Here is a 23,553-nt window from a genome sequence, read left to right as displayed (position 1 = left end):
ATCGCAATAGGTCATCCCTAAGTCTTAGGTTTTGGCATAGTCTCAAAATCAAGGCCCAGCACAATCTTTATTGGGTAATCCTGTACAAGGGGGCCTGCTTGAATTTCTGTTCCCAGCACTACAATCATACATTCATAGAGTGAGAAGAGATCACAAGGGCCATCCAGCCCAGCTCCCTGCCATGCAGCAATGCACAAACAAAACATTCTCGATAGATGGTCATCCAGTCTCTTTTTAAAAACCTCCAGAAAATTCCACCACTCTCCAGTACTGAAAAGCTCTTACCACCAGAAATTACTTTCTAATATTCAGAAGGAATCTCCTCAGTTTGAATCCACTGTTCCATGTTCAAGTCTTTGGAGCAGCAGAAAGCAAGTTTGGTCCATCTTCAATATGACATCCTTTCAGATATGTAAACATGGCTATCATGTCCACTCTTAACCTTCTCCAATAAGGGCTTCACTATATCCCTGGTGAGGAGACGGGTCATATTAGGAAGGAACCAGCATGACTGCAAACTCTTTTCCTGTGTCCTTAGCTTGTGATTGCAACCTCCACTCCCACCGCTGCCGGTTCAGCATGGAACTCTTTGAACTCTCAGGACGTCGGAGTGGAGGGATCTGTTTGAATTGTCGCCACCACACGGCTGGGCGCCACTGCCAGTATTGCCAACCAGGCTTTAAGCGGGACCTCAGCCGCCCCATGACAAGCAACAAAGCCTGCAAAGGTGAGCAAAGGAACGAAATTGTGTTGCTGTGGGTAATTTTACTGAGCCTATGAATAATGAAGAGAAAAGAATCTCAGGACTGTGTAGTAGGATATAAGGGAAATGTTGGGTCAAAGATTTAGCTTTAAACATGTCCACCTAAAGCTCAGTCAAAAGATGAGGACAGGATCAAGGAAATATTAATTTTGCACCAGTAATCTAGTTACTTCAGAAACTTGAACCTCAGCCTTCTAATGAAGATTCAGCACCCCTTATCTGGAATTCTGAAATACCCCAAGATCCAAAATTATCCACATGGATGGCTGAAACAGCAACAACTTTTCTTTCTGATGGTTCGATGCACACAAACTTTCTCTCATACACAAAATTATTTAAAATATTGTTTATAAAGTTACCTTCAAGCTATGTGTATATAATGTCTGTACACATAAATGGATTTAGTATTTAGACTTCGTTCTCATCTCCATGATATCGCATTATGTACATATATGCAAATACAGATATTTCAAAATTTGAAAAAAAAATCTAAAATCCCAAACACTTCTGGTCCTACGTATTTCAGACAAGTGATACACAATCTTCAGTGCTTATTGATATCTTTCCATCCCACCTGCCAGGTATCACAGGTGTGACTATTAACTTTTCCTGATTTTCTAGAAGTTGAAGTTCTTAAACCAGTTTATAATTTGAAAGTTTGGTTCCACTATGGAACATTGAGAAACACAGTTTTGTGAAAATATGAAGAATTTTCAGAGATTCCTAGCTAATGGGACATAGCATTAGGGTGGTTGGCAATACTGAGGAATGACATAAACTTTGGTAAGTCCACATTCTGATATGGACAATGAGTGTGTTGGTGAATGGAGTAACTTTTCTGTAAAGTTCGCACCATTTTTCAGTCCGATAACTCTCACTTTATTGTTTCCTTAGCCTGCCAGTGTCATCCTATTGGAGCAATTGGTGCTATTTGCAACCAGACCACAGGGCAATGCCAATGCAAAAATGGGGTGACCGGGTTGACCTGCAACCGATGCGCTCAGGGTTTTCAACAAAGCCGCAGTGCCCATGCTCCCTGTATCCGTAAGCTTTTGCTTTCTTCATCCCTGCTTGAGATCAACTTTGCACAATATCTGGGCACTACTTAATTGCAGTATGTAACGTCTAGAAATAGACAAATCTAGTCTAGTTCATTTTCAGGTCAATTGGATTTTCACAGTTAAAACTGTGTAGTTATACATTTCCACAGCTAGTATAAAATTGACAGAAATGGTCATGTTTGTTTTCATATGCATTTCATATGGTTTCTACTTCAAATTTCCAAATGTGTTGCTTCTATCACATTTTAAGAGAATGTACATTTTCCCCCTATAAGTGATAGTGATTTTATGTACATTTCCCTAAATGTAGGTATTTTATATGCACATTTGTGTAATATACCAATATACTGTGCTTTAACTGATAAAACATTAAGAAAAAGTTGAGATTTTGGGCTGCAATTAGGGAATTCAGACTTCTAATTCAATATTTGATGTCTCAGTGTGGCTCCTTGTAAAACAAGGGTTTTGTCCCTAGGATTAGAGGTAAGACACACTAACATGCAACTACAACAAAAGCTGTTTCAGTCACAGCCCTAGAATGAGAATGCACTTTGAGAAGTTGACTTCCCAGTGGTCTCCAAAACAAGAAATGATGTCATAGAGGTAGAGAACTTTATGTTTTCTGGGCACCCCACTGATCCTTCCATGAGGGATTTATATTAGGAAAAAATAACTTGATCTGACATAGCAAAGTGCCCCTCCTGTAGTGCAACTGGCATGAATCATAGAATACTTGAGTTGGAAGAGACCACGTGGGCCATCCAGTCCAACCCCTTGTCAAGAAGCAGGAAAATCACATTCAAAGTGCCCCCGACAGATGGCCATCCAGCCTCTGTTTAAAAGCCTCCAAAAAAGGAGCCTCCACCACACTCCGGGGCAGAGAGTTCCACTGCTGAACATCTCTCACAGTCAGGAAGCTCTTCCTAATGTTCAGGTGGAATCTCCTTTCTTTTAGTTTGAAGCCATTGTTGTGCATCCTAGTTTCCAGAAAACAAGCCTGCTCCCTCCACCCTATGACGTCCCCTCACATATTTATACATGGCCAACATGTCTCCTCTCAGCCTTCTCTTCTTCGGGCTAAACATGCCCAGCTCTTTAAGCCGCTCCTCATTGTTCTCCAGGTCCTTGATCATTTGTGTCCCTCTTCTGGACACATTCCAGCTTGTCAACATCTCCCTTCAATTGCAGTGCCCAGAATTAGACACAGTATTACAGGTGTGGTCTGATCAAGGCAGAATAGAGGGGCAGCATGGCTTCCCTGCATCTAGACACTAGACTCCTATTTAAAACACTTTAAAAACCTAAACCTGGGCATGGTAATTAAATAAAGAAATTTCTAAAGAATGTTGTATATCCTCAGACCAACTACTAATTATGTTTCGTTTCCCTGAGCACTGCCAACAACAAAGATTCACTTGAAATCATGTGGACAGAACTTGAAGAGTTTGTCTTTTGGCTAAGAATATAGCCTCCACCCAAGGCAGCTGAGGTGTTTTAGAAGTTGACTTTCTGATATGGGTGATGATGCCCAATGAAATCAAAGAAAGCAGAATATAGGTAGGAAAGATTGCCGACAGTTTACAGGGTAGCTCTTCATTTTCCTTGACAGCACCTGCCTTGCACTTTTCTGCTTCGTGCAAAAGTACATAGAATGATTGATGAAAAGACAAGTACACACAAATCAACCTAATACAAACCCATTTATTCGGGCTTGGGAATTTTATCTATACTTGGTGAAAATTATTGTCTATATATATAGATTAAAAAAAAAAAAAAACCAAACCGCTTATTCTGCATTTTTTCCGCCACTTAGGGATCCAGGAGGTGATGACAACCACAGCTGCCCCTCCACAGGAATTGAACACAGGTGAGAAAGGCAAAGTGTCTGCGTTGGAGGGCGTTCAAATATTATTTTGCTTTCTGAAGGAAAGTAAAAAAGTTTGGTTTTTCCAAAGAGATACCTACGTCCCTTTCAACACTGCCATATAAAATCTAGATTATCATTTTTGAACTGGATTATATGGCAGTGTGGAGCTCCCCGTGGCACAGTGGATTAAAGCGCTGAGCTGCTGAACTTGCAGACTGAAAGATTGCAGGTTGGAATCCGGGGAGCGGTGTGAACTCCCGCTCTTAGCCCCAGCTTCTGCCAACCTAGCAGTTCAAAAACATGCAAATGTGAGATCAATAGGTACTGCTCCGGCGGAAGGTAACGGTGCTCCATACAGTCATGCCGGCCACATGACCTTGGAGGTGTTTACGGATAACACCGGATAACCCCAGATTCAGACATGACTAGACTTAGTGTCAGGAGGAAAACTTTACCTTATATGACAATGTAGACTCATTTTTCACTTGTAGCTGTATTTTGGCAATTTTAACAGGTGTCATGCAATACTGATAGAACATTTTGTAAAAGTTTTTCAAGGGTGAGTCATTTCTGAATATTTTTATTGTTTAGACTGTTGTGTGATTTCCGGGCTGAATTGCTGTCTTCTAGCAGCATTTTCTCCTGCCATTTTGTCTGGATCTATGACTAGCATCTTCAGAGGATCTTCTGGAGAAGATAGTCATAGGCACAGGTGAAATGTCAGGAGAAAATGCTGCTAGAACATGACCGCACAGCCTGGGAACCACAGAATATTCCAGTGATTCTGGCCATGAAAGCCTTTAGCAATACATTTTTGTTTTTACTTTTCAGGGGCATTTCCACTTGTCTAGATTAATTGTACACCCAATATTTTTGACCCATTTTAGCATACATTCTTTGATAAATTCACCTTTCATGTGTAGTTTTAGAAGCAGGGTATAGATTTTGGATAGTTGTTTATTTCTTACTTGTAATATTTTGTCAAAATTCGTCTTTTCTTCCTCAAATCCTATGTATATGTCTTTTTGATATTGATGGTGTATTTGTGTAAATTCAAACTAGTTCTGTTGTAGCCTTTTGGTTTATTTCCATCCTTGTTTTTAGTTGTAAATTGCCTCATGTCTTCTTGAGGAAATCCACATAGGTTAACCATCTTGTTACCCTTGATATTTCCACTTTGCTTAAAGGCTTCCTGAAACAAAGTCCATTGCACTATTTTTGTATAAAATGTTCTTTTGTGCTTGTTCCAAGTTCTCATCAGAATTTTCCTAATTGGGTGTTTATTAAAGTTGGAGTCTTCTGCCACTTTTCCATGCAAACCAAATTTTAAATTGGCTCCTTCAAGAACTACGAAGTTTTGATTATCAAGATGGATCCATCCTTTCAACCAATTCACAGCTGCTTCTCTGTATAGTTTTAAGTTTGGGAGAGCATGCCCTCCTCTTTGTTTACTATCTTGTAAATGGCTCATATTTTTATTTCTTCCTGAAACAAAGTAAATTGCAGTATTTTTGTATTAAAAAAAAGTTGAGGGGGAAGGAATTACTGATGGAAGGTGAGAGTTGAGAGCGGCTGTGGGGGTAACATACACTTTTATGTGTTTGTAATCATAACCCATGAGCTCTGGTTTGCTCTGACCCACACACACACAAATCAGAAGTGCAAATCAGGATCTCTCCAGACCAGACACAGTATTAGTATGGCAATGGTAGCTGTGGGGAAAAAGTAAGACTGTGAGGAAGAAATTGCTGCTGATATTTTCTTTGAACACCTGTACTCTCACAAATTATGAAGATGTAATTTGGCACATTAATCATGGTCAAGAAATCTAATTGCAGAAGGCATACATGTAAGGAAGTAGGTAATGTCAGATACCTCATTGTGTAATACTTGGAGAACCTGATGTTGGCTGGCCACACAGGGTCCAGTTTTCATCTGTAAAATGTTACAGTGATCCACATGTGGTAATGTTGTCGTGGGGATACTAGCGAGTAGCTGAGTAGCTATGGGGGACAAAATAAATCCATCCTCAATCATTGTTTCCCCCCTCTAGTGACATTTTCCTTCATTCCCAAAATTTCTAGCATTCCAGAGAGACACTGAAAGCCATTCATACTTAGAAGTCTTATATTTGCTGCATTCACATTCCCTTGGTATCTTTGCATGCGGCTTTACTTTGGATGCCTAAACTGTTTTTCTAAATGCTCAACTGAGGTTTTTGTGACTACAATGCTCCAAGGCTGATGGGAAATTTCACAAGAGGGGGCAGATTTGTTATTAGATTGAACAATCTTTTCATTTTCTCTCTCCCCCTTTTTTATCTTGGTAATCCTGCCCTGGTGTCAGTACTACAGCTACAGGATGCCTTAATTACTACCTCATCAGACAGGCTGATTTGCCCATTGTAAGCTGCTTCCTCTCCTAGGTTCTTGTGGGTTTTTTCGGGTTATATGGCCATGTTCTAGAGGCATTTCTCCTGACGTTTCGCCTGCATCTATGGCAAGCATCCTCAGAGGTGAGGATGCTCACCTCTGAGGATGCTTGCCATAGATGCAGGCGAAACGTCAGGAGAAATGCCTCTAGAACATGGCCATATAACCCGAAAAAACCTACAAGAACCTAGTGATTCCAGCCATGAAAGCCTTTGACAATACATTGCTTCCTCTCCTTTTTCAGCACGGAGCCCTTCACATGACATACAGGCACTTCTGGTTGGGATCCGTGCTGAAAAAGGAGCAGAAGCAGCGCACACCAACACAACATGGAAGCATTCCCATGTTGCCTTCCTAACAATGGGGGAAAGCCAGGCAGCAATGCTTCCCTCCATGGAATTAAGGGCAAGGCAAGGAGGGTGATTTTTTTTTTCGTGTCAGGAACAACTTGAGAAACTGAAAGTCATTTCTGGTGTGAGAGAATTGGCCACCTGTAAGGACGTTGTCCAGAGGACACTCGGATGTTTTGATGTTTTACCATCCTTGTGGGAGGCTTCTCGCATGTCCCCGCATGGGAGCTGGAGCTGACAGAGGGAGCTCATCTGCACTCTTCTCGGATTCGAACCTCCGACCTGTCGGTCTTCAGTTCTGCCAGCACAAGAAGGGCGATGCAGGGCACAGAGCGGTGGCTTCTCCATGTCCCCTGCTGGGAGCCCATGGATTTGTCCCAATGTGGGGCAAATGCATGGGCCTTTTTGATTAGGTGTGTCACCAAAGACAGCACGACCCTAAATGTCTTGATAGGGAGGAATCTGGAAGAGAGAGTATCTCTAGGCACCTCACTTACCATCCCTGGCTCTGAGAAAGGACAACTTCGGAGCCAAGCATTTGTGAATGGCTGGCTAGTTGACCGCTTCTGCAGAGGACAGCACTGGCCATTTTGTATCAAGAGTCCATCTGTCCACTGACTCACTCCAGAAATGTGGCAGAAAGAGAATGAAGCAACAATGATGGGTGAAGAGGGGGAATAATGCAGGAGTAAATGTCAGTAATGGATGTTTTCCTGCCTCAGGCAGTGGGGGAGCTTGGGCTGCCAGTATTTTTATACACACACACACACAGAAAGGAAGATTGAAGGATATAATCCACATGCCCTCTCTACAGCCTGAGGCAACATTGTCCGGTCTACCATTTCATGCTGTAGGCCTTTTTATACTCCAAGTAATATTGCTCAAATGAAAGAGAATTCACTTATAGTATTTGACCATTGTCTGCACTCTCCACCCTCTTCTTTTAAAATAGGCCGTGGCTCAGTAGGAAGCCTCATACTTTTCATGAAAAAAGGCCCCAGGTACATTGCCTGGCAACCCAAGGCCTTCCCTTTACTGAAACTTCAGAGAGCAGCTGTCAGTCACTGTAGGTCATAGGGTGTTTATGAACCAGTGATCTGGCATATGTAGCTATATGACAATATTCAGATGCATTTACCAGGGACAATGTATCTTACCCAGAATGATCTGGAAGCTTAATTTGGACGATTGAGAATAAGGGTCTACATGCATTGATGTTTGGTGGGGTGGGGGCATTTTAAGCTCTTTCTGTTCTCAGTGGGCTGAAATGATCTCAGTTGAAGGCGGGTTGACATTTTACTTCTAGAAAGTTTTCTTTTGCTGTGGATGGAAGCAGGATTGCTGAGACACTCAAGACCAGAGAAGTACTGGTAAATAAGATAGAAGTTAATGGGATGATTTTGCCCCTTGTTGTTGTTTATTCGTTCAGCCGCTTCCGACTCTTCATAACCTCATGGACCAGCCTATGCCAGAGCTCCCTGTCGGCCATCACCACCCCCCAGCTCCTTCAGAGTCAATCCAGTCACTTCAAGGGTACCATCCATCCATCTTGCCCTTGGTTGACCCTTCTTCCTTTTTCCTTCCAATTTCCTCAGCATCATTGTCTTCTCTAAGCTTTCCTGTCTTCTCCTGATGTGGCCAAAGTACTTCAACTTTGTCTCCAATGAGCAGTCTGTTAGATTTTGCTCCAGTCTAACTTTATGTACTCCACAGATACTGAATGCCAGAATCATTGTAAACCACCCCGAGGACGGGTACAGATGAACTTGAGGAACTACTGCAAGAAAGATTATGGTAATGTAGACTTCCATCCTAAATGTCTTTGCTGTCTCAGCTCTATGTCTCTGTAATCCAGCATGAGCCCTTTGTCCATGGATTTAGTGTCCACATTTCCACTGAGCCAAAAATATTCCCGTCCCAGAAGTGTTTGTGGCCTTTGTAGGTCCTCCAGTGCAATTCTATGGTATACTTCCAGCCTAGATAGTTAAAATATTGGATTTGCTATTATGCATGATTTCACACATCCACATTGTGTCTGTCATACTATATGCTACCAAAAGAGGAGAACGGGAGCGAAACCAGGAAGTGATGTTGTTATTCCCACCCACCCCCTTCAGTCAGGAAATTCCATTGCTAGGAATATTTCCAGTACCAGGAAATGTCATAGCTTTGTGGTAGAGAACAATGGAAAATTCTCAGTTTACATGTATATATGAAGTGAGATATGTAGGCTTATTCATATAGGAAGCAACATTATTGTTCTCTCCAGCTCCGTACATCATTATGGAGCCACACGCTCTCTAGAAACATTGTTTGTGCAAAGAATGCCTTGTCCAGTGAAAGCAATGGAAATGATTTGTCTGTTTATGGGGAGGAAAGAACTTGCAACGGGTTTGCAAGAGAGTACTATCATACATTTCCTGAGTATTTCTTTCTCTCTTTTCTCTGATCCTTCACATGCAACCCTAGTTCTTCGTGCACAGCTCTTGGCCATGGAGAAATCGGGCACATGGTGGCAGTTCACTGCCTCAGTCCACACTATCTATCGGCAACGTCATGTGCCCATTCGACGGGGTGAGCAGCCACTATGGGTACCTGAACAGGATTTGGCATGTCGCTGCCTTCACCTCCAAGTTGGTAAAGCTTACTTGATTATCGGCAATGATGAAGAGTCACCTGACCCAGCCCGACTTATCTTGGACAAAAATAGCCTAGCCCTGTCCTGGAGAGATGCTTGGGCCCATAAACTGCGCAGCTTTCAGCAGCAGAGCAGACGTGGGAAATGTCGGGGCATCTGAATTACAGTGGCGGAAGGAAATGGAGGAAGGAAAGGGACATACATACATTTGTAACTGTAGGTTTGAAATAGGTTGGAGAAAAGCATGGAACAAAGACAGTATTTTTATTTTGACAGTACTTCCAGTTTCCCAGCCAGCTTGGCTACTGGACATGATGGTTGATGGGAGCTGTGTTCTTAAAAGTAACTTTTCCAAAGTCTGGGTAGAGGTATCCCAAGCACTACATGCTCAAGCTGCTGTTAAAAAGCACCCTCATATGTAAAAACAGTTGTCCCAAAAAGGGAATTGATGCCAATCTAGTTTTTTTAATGTTAGTCCTGAGTTCATACAATTCTTCTTATCTCCTTCCTCCTCCCAATGGGCCTATGTGTACCGCTAGTCCTTTTTAAAGGCTTAGAGGAGCTCCGGCTGAGCTAGAACTTGCCTTAGGCGATGCCAGTGGGAAATATTTGGGCAGGAGGAAGGCTGTCAAATCTAGCAGTGGATGATAGAACAAGGGCCGAGTTAAATAGGTTTGAACAAAACACAAGGCCATCATAGAGCATGCAAGGCAGAAACACTGGAGAATCAGGCTATCAATACATGACAGCTGTATATTATCTCCAGCATTAAATTCCCTATAGCTCTGAATACCAATTCTGGGGGAGGACAAGACTAAAGGTGCTGTTACCTCCACGTTTCGCATACGAGCTTCCCCATAGTCAACCATTGTGCGACTAAATGTTGGACTAAATAGACCTTAGTCTAATCCCATGCTGCTCTTCTTGGCTTCTCCCTACATTTTAAGTTGAGGTTATTGTAACTAGATTTCCCCTTAGCTGATCCCTACCACTAGAAGAGAAGATGAGGGAAATGGGGCAGTGTGAAACTGTTTTTGTTCAAACCTCAAGGAGCTGGCTAGTCTCCAAGTGACCTGAACTTAGGATATACTTGTCAAAATATGCAGTGGGAAATCAAATATATATTGCAAACAATTGCCTCATTCTGGATATATGCCATTATATATATATCTATGCATTTCTGGAAACAGAGATGGAAGGTTAGGGCTTGGTCTGCCACTGAACAATTTATATACATTTATTGTGGGGAAGGCATTGCACCAATACTGGTCACTCCTGTGGTCTCCTTGAGGGAACCAGAATTGATGCCATGATTTGAGTCTACATCTTGGGAAGGTAGTCTCAGGTACACACTTTAGCTCAGTTGTTCTCATCCTGTGGGTCCCCAGATGTTTTGGCCTTCAACTCCCAGAAATCCTAACAGCTGGCAAACTGGCTGGGATTTCTGGGAGTTGTAGGCCAAAACACCTGGGGACACACAGGTTGAGAACCACTGTTTTAGCTGGAAACCATTTTTATCTGAATTGAGACTGGTTAAGCTACAGACAGTAATAGCCAATGTGGACTAGTAGTATGAACACTGGAGTGGGATATAATATTGGAGACTAGGGCTCATATCTCCGCTCAACCATAGAAACTAGGTGGCCTTGGATAAGTCATACTCTCTCAGCCTTAAATGAAGACGAAGGAAAACCCACTATGAAAAAGGGTCTCCATAAGTCAGGGACAACTTGAAGGCACACATCAATATAAATTATAGGGCTAATGAGAGAGAAACGGGAAGATTGGCCTGAAATTATCTCCAGAATGTTCAACTTCACTTCACCTGGAGTCAGATTTCACAAGGAAATACATCCCACTGAGGTGCTTGGGAGTTGTGCATGAATTCACATTGACATGTTTGCACAATTAGGGCAAGTCTAAATGATTAAAAGGCAAACTTAGTTCTTTTCCATCATTTCACATACACAGAATCCTATGAGAGGGAAAAATTGCTTTCCAGGGCTACTTACAGATACAAGGTTTCTTCCAGATGGAAGTGTTCATTCCAGAGAGAGTTCAAAATATTATTTTTTAAACTAATGTTTTGAAGTAGTCGTCAAAAAAGCAAGTTTTCCAAATCTAATTGTTTCCGGATTTAATCATACTTAAGAATTAAATTTAGAACCAGCTTGAAATTTTTCATTATATTGAGGGTGCATTCCTAAAGATCTTTGAGGAAAATTGTGAAAGTTAAATTAGTTTTAGAACAATTTCTCTCTTTACTGTAGTACCAAAACAATCTACGGATACCTCATCTGGAACGCTGAATTACTCCAAAATTGTCTATATGAATGGTTGTAACAGTGACACCTTTGCTTTCTGATGGTTCAATGTACACAAAGCTTGTTTCATGCAAATCATTATTAAAATATTATATATAAAATTATCTTCAGGCTATCTGTATAAGGTATCTATGAAACATGAATGATTTTTGTGTTTAGATTTAGGTTGCATCTCCAAGTTATATCATTATGTTTATACAAGTATTCAAAAATCCAAAAAACAAAAACCTAAACCTAAGATAGGGAACATTCCTGATCCCAAGCATTTCAGATAAAGGATGCTCAACCTATAATTCCATTGTGTTGCCCTTTGTTACATCTAAAACAGCAGCACCATCTGGTGGATAGTCAGCAGAGCTATTTCCATTTTATTTATTTGTTTGGGAGGAGAAGTTTTACTGCCTCTCATGTATTCTGTGGTGAAAGCCCTACATGAAGAAAACGAGGATATAACAGAAACAGCTAAACCAATCTTTTTCCTCCGACAGGCATAGTTGAAATCTTGAGTTGTCTGTGCCCAGGGGGCATATAAACACAGAATATCAGTTGCATCTCCACCGCAACCTGGCATGAAGTCTTCCATACTCATTCCGCTGATTGTACTTCATGGCTTGTGAATGTAGTAGAGCTTCTACTGGTAGTCTTTAATGTATCTGCATTGATATCTGAGATTGTGCTGAATTCTTGGAAAAAGAAGCTGGGACTATTGGGTCTGGCCGCTTCTACACTGCCATATAATACAGATTATCTGTTTTGAACTGGATAATATGAGTCTACAGTGCCCTATAACCCAGTTCACATCCGATAATCTGGATTTTATATGGCAGTGTAGAAAGGGCCTCTCAAACTAGTGTCTGATGAAAAGAGAAACTGCAGCGCAAACACCTCCCTTCCAAGATCTTCAGATTCTCAGTAGATTTCTCTTTGGAGTTCATCATCCCAGGGAAATCTGAGCTCCACATCTTTCATCTTTTCCTGGTACAAGCGCTGGAATGAATCAGTCTGTTCTGGGGTGAAATGATTTCTCCAGTCCCCAGAAATCCCTGCAGAGTGGGGAAAAGAAAGCGTGAGAGGAAAGAAGAGACACCGGGATTTATGTACTTTTGAAAATGAGAATGAACAAACTGCAACCATTAAGGAGTAATTATTTGTCTCTGATCCCCACTAAAAACAGCAGCAGATCCAGAAAAAAAGAATTACAAAATGTTTGTGTTGATTTCTTTTGCTAATGGTCATAGCCCAAAAAGACTGGCGTGGGAGTCACGTGTCTTTTGCACTTTGCCCAAACCTGTTTTTCAGTAATGGCAAGGAATTTATTTTATCTCAAGGGGACTTCTATATTTCAGATGATGGTGATGATAATAATCAGAATAATTTAGCACATAGTAGAATCCGACAAAGAACTGATGCTATACTTAATCTGCTGCCATTAGGATATCTAGCTCCCAAATAATGAGAAAGGATCAATTAGATGTATCTATAAATGTCATCATCATCATCATCATCATCATCATCATCATTTAATTCAGAGCCCCCGGTAGCGCAATGGGTTAAACCTTTGTGCTGGCAGGACCGCTGACCAATAGGTTGGCGGTTCAAATCCAGGGAGAGCGGGTTGAGCTTCCTCTATCAGCTCCAGCTCCCCATGCAGGGACATGAGAGAAGCCTCTTACAAGGATGGTAAAACATCAAACACCCAGGTGTCCCCTGGGCAGCGTTCTTGCAGACAGCCAGTTCCCTCACACCAGAAGCAACTTGCAGTTTCTCAAGTTGCTCCTGACACAGAAAAACAAATCATTTAGTTGCAGGGAACAACAACAAAATAGACATATAATGCCAGTTTAAAAACATATAGTTCTCATACATACAGTATTAAGAATTACATATTTCTACATTCTGACAACCAATTGAATAATTTCAATATTGGAATAGTTTACAGAGATGAGAAGAGCAAAAGTAAAATGTTGGGACATATGTTTCACCATATAGCCTCAAGACCAGGCATGGGCAAACTTTGGCCCTCCAGGTGTTTTGGACTCCAAACGGTAGGCTATTAGGAATTGTGGGAGTTGGGGTCCAAAACACCTGGAGGGCCAAAGTTTGCCCATGTCTGCTCAAGACACTACTCGTTCCTTAGAAGAGATGTTTTGTACAGTTCCTTTTCTCCAGTGATAAAACATCTCCCCTAAGGCATGGGTAGTGTCTTGAGACTATATGGTGAAACATAAGTTGAGAAACCACATGGGGGTATTGAGGTAACGATACAAAAGGTTTGCTAGGGTAGACCCTCTTTCACTCAGAGTCAGCCCCCCGAATCAAATTCAGTCTCTCCCAAAACAAAATCCTGGCTACGGGCCTGTTGGGGACCTGGAGATGCTTGGGTTACTTGAGAAAGGCGTTGTTTGTTTTGGGAAGTTTGGTAATATCTCTGGATGCAGGGTCAATTACAACGGGTGGGTCATTCCTCCCCAAACCAGTGGTTGCAGTAGTCTCTAGAACTGAGTGAAGGTACTGCAAATCCCATCGTTCATGGCAAGTGTAGTCCAGATCCATTGTTGGTTGTGTTCACAATGCTCTCTGGATGTAGGTAAACTACAACTCCTCTAAATCATGGTGAATTCTTCCCAAACCTCTTGTTCAGTTGTTGATCAATTCCTGTTTGCTGTGTGCCATAGGAAAGGGTAGGAAAGGGTTAAGTGAGAGGCAGTGGGTGAAGTTATGCAAATTTGGAGAGAGAAAGGAACCCTGGGATATCTATTCTGGAGGAAAAAAACAGAACATCTAGGATGAAATGGACCCTGAATGAATGCATTCCTTGGGCGATTGGTGTTTGGGGAGGACATTGACAGCGTTTGGGCTACATGTTCATGGTGCTCACTCTAACATGCAATGTCAGTTGAGGGAGTGCCTTTGGAGGATTATCAGCACTTGGAACTATACCCTGTTTGTGGAGGCCATACACATAGATAGAACATGGATGGATGGATGGATGGATGGATGGATGGATGGATGGATGGATGGATGGATGGATGGATGGATGGTTGGATGGTTGGATGGTTGGATGGTTGGATGGTTGGATGGTTGGATGGTTGGATGGTTGGATGGTTGGATGGTTGGATGGTTGGATGGTTGGATGGTTGGATGGTTGGATGGTTGGATGGTTGGATGGTTGGATGGATGGTTGGATGGTTGGATGGATGGATGGAGCAAGCCCCTGGTGGGCTAAAGCGCTGGTCTGCTGAACTTGCTGTCCAAAAGGTCACAGGTTCGCATCTGGGGAGCAGGGTGAGCTTCTGCTGTCAGCCCCAGCTCCTGCCAACCTAGCTATTTGAAAACATGCAAATGTGAGTAGATCAATAGGTACTGCTCCGGCGGGAAGGTAATGGCGCTCCATGCAGGTATCTAACCCTGGACATGACTGGACTTAATGTCAGGGGAAAACCTTTACCTTTAGATAGATAGATAGATAGATAGAGGAAATTGCATGTCCATACGTGGGCATAAGATTGAACTGAAACCCCATGGCTCAGAAGCTGTCAGATTTTATGAGCTCACTAGACTTCCGATATCCCTCAAAGTATTTTCCCCCTCATTTTCCAGCATTACCTTTTCTGAGGAAAGGACTGATACTGTGGTTCATCACACAGTCAGGAACAAGGCTGTAGTTCACCATCTTGTTGCCCTTCATTGACTCAAAGGAAGCGTTTTCCACCACGGAGACAACCGCAGCTGCATCTAATTCCTTGCCTAGGAACCGGCAGATGCGAAGAACACTGTCCTGTAGGTTCTAGGAAGATGTAAAACAAGCTATGAATCCAAATAAAGAGTGCCAGTCCTTGGGTGGAAAAGCTTCTGGGTCTTAACTGGGGCAGGAAGGAGTGAAAGGAAGACCAAAGAGATAATGTTATTTTTAAATCATTCACCTTCAGCAATTCATCATAGGTTAGAAGGAGAAAGTTTGTCTGATCTTTGTAGGTCAACCAGCTCTTGACGTGATCAAACCAGGTGCCAAAGAGAACTGAAAGAAACGGATGAAAAGAAAGAAACATTTTGTTTCTGTTTTAAAGGGGACTTGTTTAAGATTAAATGCGAAGATGTTAAGACTGTAGTCAGACTTGCTTGGGAGCAATCCCCATTGATCTCAATGAGATATACTGTCAAGGAAACATGCATAAGGTTGGGCTTTAACCTTGTACACCAAGAACCACGTTTTCAGCTAAAAGAGTGAGCGAGAGGAGCTGAAAGGTGCTGAAATATAATCTAATGGGATCTATTTTTAACTGCTAACAGCTCAAGCAGATTGTAAGAACGGATTTAACATCAAAAGAATACAAATATTTAGCACATAATAGAATCCGACAAAGAACTGACGCTATGCCTGATCCGCTACCATAATTTAATTGGTTCCAGGTCAGGCATACCTGACCCCCAAGCAATGAGAAACGATCCATCAGATTTATCAATGGTGTCTTTTTTCACTTGCTGCAGGTGAGCAGTGTGGCTTCCTAGGAAATTAAGAGCGTCTACAAATTTAGCCTGAAACGCAGCATAATTCATTTGTTAAATTAAGAAAGAAGAGAAGAAGGATGAATAAGGTAAAATGATAAGATAGCAGGTGCCGATATGGTGCAACTGGGAAGCCATCTGGAATTAAATCAAGATGAAAACTGCATCTCATGGGCAATTTTTTACATTGATGCTTTATGCCAAGTCAGAGGTGGGGAATCTTTGCTACATTTTCAAAACATTTTGGAATACACCCTTCCAATGTCTCACAATTAGCTGTGCTGTCTTGGGCTTCTGGGAAATAAAGTCCAACACATTGGAAGGGAAAAATGTTTGCCATCCCAGTATAAAACAATCGAACACACACACACACACATAGACTGTTTTTAAATAATTCATGACTCCATTTGAGGTCTCTGTCCACATACTTTTCCCTGAACAAAACATCTCCAGAAATTCTCCAAAATCCTCCCTGTAATCCAGAAACGACGACATCTTGGCATAATAATAGAGTGACACACAGACATCTCTTGGGTCACGAACGGTGTAAATGACCTAGAAAAGAAGGTTGATAGGTGATGGATCAGAGCTGGGCAAGGTGCATTTTGAGGACTACATACACCAATATCTCTAAACAAAGTGTTGTTATGGATTGGTATCAAGGTGTCTTTGGTGTATGGAGACTCTAACTAAGAATAGCTCTTCTCAGATCTTACCAATTCAGGGCCATGACTTCCCTGATGCAATTTATGCATCTGGAATTAGGTCTTTTTCTACTGCCTTCTGTTGGAGCATGTAAGAAATCAGTTGGTGAATGTGTTAACAGTAAAATGCAAAGCACAAAGCTGATTGGTTGGGCCATACCTGGAGAGCTAGCTGAGCCTGGGAGTTTTGGCTACAGGTCCTTTTTTAGGCTTGAGCTGTGCAGGTGCTTGCAGAGAAAGAGACAGGTTCATTCATGAGCTACTGAAAAGAAGGTTTTCCACATGGACACCGAAAGACCATTCTGAATCCTTCTAAAAGGACATTGTGTGGGTCAATGCAACTATTCACATGAATGTACGTATATATGTTGCTCTGCATTACAAAGAGTAAACTCATCATCTGCGTGGCATTGCCGCCCCCCCACCCCCCTCTGGCAAAACAATGTGTGGATTGATATAATGTGAACTACACATGATTTTTCATTATGCCACACTTTTCCCCTTACAAAACATGATCATAATGTCATCTGATTAATGTCCATGTTATGATAGCCTCAGTTTAGTCATTTTGACTTGTAGGAAGAGTACAGGCTTGATTTGCTCTTGAACCCACTTATTGGTCCATGTTATCTGTACAACTCTCCTCCAGCAGCACACTTCAGATGAGTTGTTTTTATTCCTAACAGCTCCCTTTGTTATCCTGTTTTCACAATTATCGCTAAACAACAGGAATGCTACTAACTGCATAGTCTTTGTACATAGTTTGCAAAGGGGAAATCTGGGAACTGCAGCCCAAAAACAGGAACTCTTCCAAGCTCTGGATGGAGAAATCCAATGCCAACTGTTATTCTCATGCTATGAGGTGAACTTTCTGAGGCGTGTGAAGCATTGCCAGAGAGAAACAAACATTTGTCTTCCACAAGGTCCATGCTTCTTAGGGTCAGGAGGAAAGACCAATCTCACCATATGATTTGCACAATATAATAAGCTCTAGGATTTGTCCATTATACTAATGGCCTCATTAACAGTAACAGGGTCACTGAATCCTCTTTTACCATCACCACCCACCCGAGCTCCAGAATCACCTTAGCCTGAGAAGTGAAGAAAGATTCTGGAAAGATGAAAGGAGGCAAGTGGGAGCTTATGAGTCGGGGGCTGGGCCGGTCCTCCAAGTATGTAGCTCCTGTGTTTTGCTCAAGCCAAGGCACCCGCTCCCAGGAAGGCATCGACTGGGCCAGAGTAGGGTTCCCATCACTATGGATCAGTGTGAGAATTTCTTGCATCCAAGTTGTTCCTAAAAGAAATGGGCATGTGTAAAACCTCCCAGAATCTGCAAAATGCTATGAAGGACACAATAACTATGAGGAACTGTGAGCATCCTCCATGTGTTGCTTGACAGCAGCTCCCTTTAAACCTAGTAAGCCTAGCCTTTGGTGACAGAAGGACTGTGAGAACTGGATTCCATAACATGTAAGGGGTGATCTTCTTGGATCATCTTAGTAAGATTTTGCAAAGCTGAAGGGACACTACAGTGAAAAACTACCAGTTAAGAAAAAAGAGAACTAGGGCTAAGGTAGCAAAAAGAAAAAAAATCAGCCAAGAAGAAGGAGAGCCGAAGAGAGAAAGAGAGGAGGAATTGAAAAATACCAGTTGAAAAGCAGAAAGCAGAGGGGAATGTTCAAACGGAGGAGGAGAAGGAAGAAGGGAGAAGCACGAGGGAACTACAAGAGTAGCAAATCCAAGAAAACGGATAACAGCTGGCACCAAGAGGAAGAAAAGCTGAGACAAAGTTCCGAGAATAAGCTTGTGTGTGCATGCTCAAAGTATGCTCAAAATGTGGATCATAACACTGAACTGCTCAGTTCTGGTGTGGCACTTTTTTTCCTTTTGCTCACCCAGCAGGGTGACTTGGCCAATCAAACCTGTTGAAACTATTTTCTTGCTCCTAATGTCTGACCCGATAGAGACCCCTAGAAATTTTGGGGCCATAAAGGAATGAAGGACATGGCAGCGAGTCCCAACAAAAAATTATTTATTTATTTATTTATTACATTTATATCCCACCCTTCTCACCCCGAAGGGGAGTCAGGGCGGCTTACAAGAGAGGCACAAATTGATGCCTTAAGTACATATAAAATTAAAACAACATATACAGCCTATCTCAAGGCATGATGTATCTGCCTATAATACAGCAGAATGGAAGCGGTGGCCCCAAGATCCTCTTTTTAAGACCCTAAGACCCCCCAAGTCCCCGGATCTTCCCAATTAAAAAAAACATGAAAAAAATCCCGAGATTACACAAACTGCCACCTGCACAATTTCATACCTACAATCTTCACCAATTTAAAAAAGACCCATAATCAAATACTTGGGGCTGATTTTCATCACCATTTCAGCATGCACTTTCTCTCAGCTCTACTTAGGAATTCTCTGCACTTACTTGAGCCAGGACCCAGCTCCGATTCTGTTTTCAGTCATAATATTGTTTTTATGATTGTATTATGTTTTTATTTGATTGATTTTAATGTTGTTGTTTTTATCTGTGATTTTTGGGCTTATCCCATTGTAAGCTGTCCCGAGTCCCCTTGGGGAGATGATGGCAGGGTATAAAAATAAAGTTATTATTATTATTTTATTTATTTTGTTTACGACATTTATATGCCGCCCTTCTCACCCCAAAGGGGACTCCGAGCAGCTTACAAGATATATATACATACAATTTATTATATTAGCATAGTACAATATCAGTACTAAATATTACTATATTGTACTACCATTATATTGTAATATTATTAGCAATTTTACATGTAATATAAATATATAATTATAATATATTAATATTATATTGTATTACATTATATTATAAATATCATATGTATATACAATATATTATAATACATTATTTTATATTAAATACTTCTAACCCAGCCTTAGTTCCTTGCTGAGAAAAGAGTGGATGTGTGTGTGTGTGTGTAATAATAATAACCTTGTCTCCTGTGATATGCTAATAATATAATATATTACTCTTCTTACCCTTGGTCTGGAAAATATGGTTGTTATTATTATTATTATTATTATTATTACACACACACATCCACTCTTTCCTCAGCAAGGAACCAAGGATGGTTAGAATAAATGTAAAAGTGCATTATCTAAAAACAAATGATTAAGGAAAAGTAGCCTTGACGTATTTTCCAGACCAAGAGTAAGAAACCTCAATTACACTAGCCATGTCCAGCCCTTCCAGGGTTTCCCAGCTATTTCACATTCTAAAAGAACTCAAATGCCATTCTTAAGGGCTTTTCCCCCTTGCAAAAAATAGGATTGAACTCAAATATGCTAGTATTTGGGGTGTCACCTTCTTGCTTTTAGCCTCTCCCCACTCCAGACCTCTGCGAAATTAGTTTCAGCTCTAAGGCTGAAAGAAGTTCCCCAGCCTTCCTCTAGAGAGAAATAAAAGAAATTTGATATAGGTATGCCTCAGATAATGAAGTAGATGTGTCCCTGGGCATTTGTTCTTAAAGGGAAAATTTGGTAGAAGGAGAACTAGAAATAGTATACCATAACATAGAAAGAAGAGGGATAGGTTCATAAACTATACACACAAAAAAGAGCAGTTCAAACCCATTCAGCAAGTGTCTTATTAAAAACTAGCAAGATGGGCATATGAAATGGAAACACTAGGTCAAGTGAGGCTTTCATAAGTAAATAAAAAGCTTTGATGCCTTCTGCAGACTACCTGAAGCTTTTGAAAGTGCATCCAGGATGAGGTTTTTTCCCCCCAGCTGCCACTTTTCGTAACATTCACATTTTGGCAGCCAGATTTAAAGAGCTGTGCTTTTTAATATGCAGGGGTAGCATTCGAGGCAACCTAATCTGCTCTCTTCTCCCCCTGCCCTCTGTTTTGCTGTTCATGCATGTTCAATAAGGTAATGTAGAACCAGCTCTGTTACAGGCAATGCCTATACACACGTTTACAGAAGGATCAGCTAGAGCAGTGTTTCTCAACCTTCCTAATGCCGCAACCCCTCATGTTGTGGTGACCCCCAACCATAAAATTATTTTCGTTGCTACTTCATAACTCTAATTTTGCTACTATTATGAATCATAATGTAAACATCTGATATACAGAATGTATTTTCATTCACTGAACCAAATTTGGCACAAATACCCAAATTTGGGGGGGGGGGGTTGATTTTGTCATTTGGGAGTTATAGTCCACCTACAATCCAAGAGCATTCTGAACTCCACCAATGATGGAATTGAACCAAACTTGGCATACAGATCTCCCATGAACAGAAAATACTGGAAGGGTCTGGTGGGCATTGACCTTGAGTTTTGGAGTTGCAGTTCAGCTACAACCAGAGAGCACTGTGGACACAAAGAATGACAGATCTGGACCAAACTTGGCATGGATATTCAGCATGCCCAAATGTGAACACTGGTGGAGTTTGGGGAAAATAGACCTTGACATTTGGGAGTTGTAGTTGCTGGGATTTATAGTTCACCTACAATCAAAGAGAACCCCACCAATGATAAAATTGGGCCAAACTTCCCACACAAAACCCCCATGACCAACAGAAAATACTGTGTTTTCTGATTATCTTTGGCGACCCCTTTGACACCCCCTCGCGACCCCCCCCCCCCCCCCAGCGGTCCCAAGCCCCAAATTGAGAAACACTGAGGTAGAGTTAATTATTCCAGACACAGCAAAAGTCCAGGTTTCTACAGCTCCTACTTCACCGTCTTTATGATGCCTATGCTGCAAGCGAACCATAGAGTTAGACAGAACAAGGAAGAAAAATGAACTGGCTGGACATTGTTCAATGTGGTATGTCTTTACATTTTGCCAGTCCTCAAACTCCAGTGAGACTGGCAGGATGTGCCCAATTGGCTTACCAGATTTGGGATAGGTGAGATTGAATACATCGCTGTCTCGAACTTGGAAGCTCCGGTGGGCATATTGAACGCTCTTTTCACTGTGCACAAAGGCAGGAAGGGTTATTCCATCGTACTCTATGGAAAGTGTGACCTTTCTGGCCATGCCTTTCTGAGAGCTGGAAACTAAGAGGAAGAAAAAGATGTCAGGATATGTATAGATATGTATGAGGACCGGGACATCCGTAGAGATACTGAGGAGCTTGTCTATAAAGCTATTGTCCTCCCAACCCTGCTATATGCCTGCAAAACGTGGACTATCTACAGACGTCTCATGCAACTCCTAGAATGATTCCATCAGCATTACCTTTGAAAAATCCCGCAAATCTCTTGGGAAGACAGGCGGACAAATGCTAGCATGCTGGAAGAAGCAAAGACCACCAGCATTGAAGCGATGGTCCTCCGCCATCAACTTCACTGGACAGGTCACATTGTCCAAATGCCTGATCACCATCTCCCAAAGCAGTTGATATTGACAAGCTGGAATGTGTCCAGAGTAGGGCAACTAAAATGATCAAGGGTCTGGAGAACAAGCCCTGTGAGGAGCAGCTTAAAGCGCTGGGCATGTTTGGCCTGAAGAAGAGAAGGCTGAGAGGAGACATGATAGCTATGTATAAATATGTGAGAGGAAGTCATAGGGAGGAAGGAGCAAGCTTGTTTTCTGCTGCCCTGGAGACTAGGACGCGGAACAATGGCTTCAAACTGCAAGAAAGGAGATTCCACCTGAACATTAGGAAGAACTTCCTGACTGTGAGAGCCGTTCAGCAGTGGAACTCTCTGCCCCGGAGTGTGGTGGAGGCTCCTTCTTCAGAAGAGATTTAAAGATGGTCTTAAAGTGAACCTCAAAAACTGTGGAATAGATACTGAGAACTGGGAAGCCCTGACCCTTGAGTGCTCTAATTGGGGGGCAGCTGGGACCAGCAGTGCTGTAGAATTTGAAGAGGTGCAAAGGAGAGAAACTTGCAAAGACGAAATTGTGTTAAGCCAACTTCGACCGGGACCACCTTCCACCTGGAAACCGATGCTCTCACTGCAGGAGAACATGCAAATCAAGAATATGGCTCCACAGTCACCTACGTACCCACCGGTAGGAGGACAATCTTACTTGGACAAGCAGGGATCACCTAAGTAAGTAAGTAAGATTGTCTTTAAGAAAACCCTCAGGTGGAGGGCTAAAGGACCTCAGGAATAGAACAGAGGACCATGAATTGAGAGTAATTGGGAAACAGGGAATGTATCCAAGTGAGGAAAGAAAATATTTCAGCATCATTCTTGCTCATTTGTTTACTTTCTCAGTAAGATGAGAATCCTCCTACCTTGTGCCTCTTCCATTTTGCAGGCCCAGAATCTTCACAAAATCGGTTCTGTAAAAATAATAATTCCTCTTTCCTGTTCAGTTCTCTCCAGCCACCTTTTTGGGCCTCTCTCTCTTGGCACTTTGTAGCACGGTCTGCTTCAGAGCGGGAAATCCAGGCTACAGTATAAAGGGATACACAAAAGGAGACTTTGTTCTTTTCAGGGGAGGAAGAGGATGAAGAAGCCAACCCTCAGGGGGAAACCAAGGTCACATATCTCGAGATGGACTGCTCAGTGTTTCCCAATCCCAAACAAAGTAAAAAATACAAATGGAAGGCTATGACCTTATTCTGCAATAGCAATTCACCTTACTGACATGCCATTTCCTTTTGTCTCTGAAATACATGATAAAGAAATTTTTTCTTAGCTCAGAATAAGTTATTTTTCCCTCTGGGGTCTGTCAACTGGTTTTCCCGAGTTCATACCAATAGGCCATGTTTATTTGTCAACTATCTAGAAGAGGGCTGCTAAATAAGTGAAACAAAACTGGGTCCAGGATGTTTTACATCAGAACTTTCCAAACATTTCATGCTGGTGACACACTTTTTAGACATGCCTTATTTCCCAACAAAGTAATTCAGTTTTACTAGCAAAACAGAGGTTGAATCAACCCC

General features: G+C 41.9%; 2 protein-coding genes across 3 annotated transcripts in view; one reads left to right on the top strand and one right to left on the bottom strand.

Moving 5' to 3' along the window:
* Positions 1 to 11,683, top strand: part of LOC132777855 (netrin-1-like) — a 48,990-nt gene extending 37,307 nt beyond the window's left edge. The window contains exons 3-7 of the mRNA XM_060780367.2: positions 539 to 727; positions 1,658 to 1,807; positions 3,638 to 3,691; positions 8,187 to 8,267; positions 8,943 to 11,683. Of these exons, the coding sequence (XP_060636350.2) occupies positions 539 to 727; positions 1,658 to 1,807; positions 3,638 to 3,691; positions 8,187 to 8,267; positions 8,943 to 9,271 (803 nt within the window). The 3' untranslated portion in view covers positions 9,272 to 11,683. The remainder of the gene's footprint in view (positions 1 to 538; positions 728 to 1,657; positions 1,808 to 3,637; positions 3,692 to 8,186; positions 8,268 to 8,942) is intronic.
* Positions 11,684 to 11,778: 95 nt separating this feature from the next.
* Positions 11,779 to 23,064, bottom strand: LOC132777856 (sulfotransferase 2B1-like). Of its 2 annotated transcripts, XM_060780368.2 has the most exons (7): positions 22,900 to 23,064; positions 21,545 to 21,709; positions 17,731 to 17,939; positions 16,370 to 16,496; positions 15,359 to 15,453; positions 15,042 to 15,222; positions 11,779 to 12,478 (listed from the first exon to the last, which is right to left on the bottom strand). In XM_060780368.2, the coding sequence occupies exons 1-7, from the start codon at positions 22,913 to 22,915 to the stop codon at positions 12,345 to 12,347; spliced, it is 927 nt and encodes a 308-aa protein (XP_060636351.2). In that variant the 5' UTR covers positions 22,916 to 23,064; the 3' UTR covers positions 11,779 to 12,344. The 2 variants fall into 2 exon arrangements, with proteins under 2 accessions (XP_060636351.2, XP_060636352.2); XM_060780369.2 differs by lacking the exon at positions 21,545 to 21,709.
* Between the last annotated feature and the right edge of the window lie 489 nt (positions 23,065 to 23,553).

The sequence above is a fragment of the Anolis sagrei genome, chromosome 6, assembly GCF_037176765.1.
Source record: "Anolis sagrei isolate rAnoSag1 chromosome 6, rAnoSag1.mat, whole genome shotgun sequence".
Taxonomy (NCBI): Eukaryota; Metazoa; Chordata; class Lepidosauria; order Squamata; family Dactyloidae; genus Anolis; species Anolis sagrei.
Note: the sequence above shows the minus strand (reverse complement) of the source record. Positions and strands in the feature narration are given on the sequence as shown.